The sequence below is a fragment of the Drosophila sechellia genome, chromosome 3L (assembly GCF_004382195.2).
Source record: "Drosophila sechellia strain sech25 chromosome 3L, ASM438219v1, whole genome shotgun sequence".
Taxonomy (NCBI): domain Eukaryota; kingdom Metazoa; phylum Arthropoda; class Insecta; order Diptera; family Drosophilidae; genus Drosophila; species Drosophila sechellia.
The window spans coordinates 17,789,126-17,791,083 of record NC_045951.1 but is presented as its reverse complement, the minus strand read 5'-3'; the positions used below and the strand labels follow the sequence as shown (position 1 = coordinate 17,791,083).

The 1,958-nt window shown below is 39.0% G+C and overlaps 1 protein-coding gene across 1 annotated transcript; it reads right to left on the bottom strand.

The window, feature by feature from the left end:
- Positions 1 to 640: 640 nt before the first annotated feature.
- Positions 641 to 1,409, bottom strand: LOC6618299. The gene is made up of 2 exons (XM_002042536.2): positions 1,359 to 1,409; positions 641 to 1,299 (listed from the first exon to the last, which is right to left on the bottom strand). The coding sequence occupies exons 1-2, from the start codon at positions 1,407 to 1,409 to the stop codon at positions 796 to 798; spliced, it is 555 nt and encodes a 184-aa protein (XP_002042572.1). The 3' UTR covers positions 641 to 795.
- Between the last annotated feature and the right edge of the window lie 549 nt (positions 1,410 to 1,958).

Here is a 1,958-nt window from a genome sequence, read left to right as displayed (position 1 = left end):
TTGGATCTTTTTCTGAAGTCTTGTTTGATTTGCTCAAATTAGCGCATGGTGAGCCAAAAAACCTGCTGGCGTCCCCCTCAAAAACACAAACACTCGCAACATGTGGCACGTTTCCTTGGCCGGGCAATTGAAATTGAAAACTTCGCAGCAAATTGTTGGCACTTAATTGAGTAACTCCGATCGATCTCGATGTGCTTTGCATAAATTGAAAGGGGCCTTTGGAAAAAGCGTTCTGGGAGTGGGTGCGTGATGTAGGTGTCATATGAAGTCGGTTGTCAGTTGGCTCCGATCGTGTCTCCGCATCGAGCCGTATTGTTTACGATCTGCAGGGGTCCGAATGGACACCTTACCGCAACTGCGACTGCCAGGTGACCACAGCGGACTGCAACTTTATTGATTCGATTCAACAATTGAAAATTTTTGATCTTTTGTGGTTGATTTTCTGACACAACTGGGTCATAGTTCTTAAGGTCGTGCAGGTGGTGCAAATGAGCCATGGACAATTGAATACCATTGTACTTAGGAGGCAGAAAATCTATCTATGATTTTACGCATTCAATCTCACTTGTGAGATGTTTTAATGAAATAATCGAACGGAGAATGGGTTCCAAATTAACATGCAAAAAAAAGCGAGCAAAAATTCATTCAGCGTTCAAAGACATTTATTTTGTTATGGGATATTTAAACTTGTGTAAAACACTTAATCTACATTCTATTAGTTTCATTAATACTAAAAACTGTTCGTTGTGACAATTCTCACAAAACTTGCATTGCTGCAATGATTTTCAAGTCACTCTAACTTTGTCGATCTTCAATTTTGACTTCCACTATTAGGCCGCCAACATTTTTGCCACCACTGAAGAATGTTATGATGGCCTTGACAATCCCTCGAGGCACCTGCGATGGCCAATCTTGCGTGTTCAAAAGGACGTTCTTAATGTAGAAGTCACCCTCGGGAACTGGGCAAAAGTCATCGTCGACAACGGGGAAATTTGTGGTTTCTCCAGTCTTCAGAGAGGGTTGCACAAACTGGACATAGAACTTTTTGAAGCACTCGCAAATGCTAGTTTGCGGCACATCCATGACCATTCTCTTGAACTCCCCATCGCCATTGGGACTTGAATAGAGCTCCACGGATACCTTAAAGTCGTCGTTGTTCATCTCACCGAGGAATTTGAAGGATCCGTTAAGAGCTCTCTCCCGGCCAATAGTTTTCAGTCCATCGAAGAGCACTAAAGTTTGTGAATCGCCCTCGAAAGGCTCCAACCTTTCAGTGGTAACCTCATAGGACTGCTCGCACTGTTGAATTTATTAGACGGGAATTTGAAATAAAAGCATATTTAATATTCGAAATTTACCTTTATTTTTTCCAGCAATTGGAGGAGTACTATTATCACTAGCCATTTCATTTTGAACTGTTGTATGCCTCCAGCTTGTCATCTAATTTATTAGATTGGAACTTACTTTTTGTCACGCGAAATTCATGTTTCACATAGGCACGAATTCATTAACGACCTTGTTGGTCCGAAGGTTACAATGTATTCGCTGATCCTGATCTCTATATTCGAACAATATAATTGTTAAGATTTAATTGATTTAATGCATGGCGGCCTTATTTACAGCTATAAATAGATAATATATGGCTATATTCTAAAGCATTAAAGTTTGTAATGACGGAAAACATTTTTAATATTCTATAACATATGTTTTACTTTAATAGACATTGTTGTTCTATATACATTGAGGGTTGTTTAATAGCACGCTATGCGGAAAAATACGGGATTGCAAAATCGTGAGATTGTCCAATATATTTTAGCATTTACTAATGCACATATACTATTCAACCAGAAATGGCATCATGTTTTTAACGCCTTTAAGTATATATCGAAGCCTAATAATTTGATTAGTAAAGCGGTAATCAATCAGTTTCCTAGTCCTAGTTTCCATATTCAAATGAC

Coding starts and splice junctions, on each gene's coding strand:
- LOC6618299 (XM_002042536.2), bottom strand. CDS start 1,409: ATGAAATGGCTAGTGATAATAGTACTCCTCCAATTGCTGGAAAAAATA. Junction 1,300..1,358: donor AATTGCTGGAAAAAATAAAG/GTAAATTTCGAA, acceptor TAAATTCAACAG/TGCGAGCAGTCCTATGAGGT.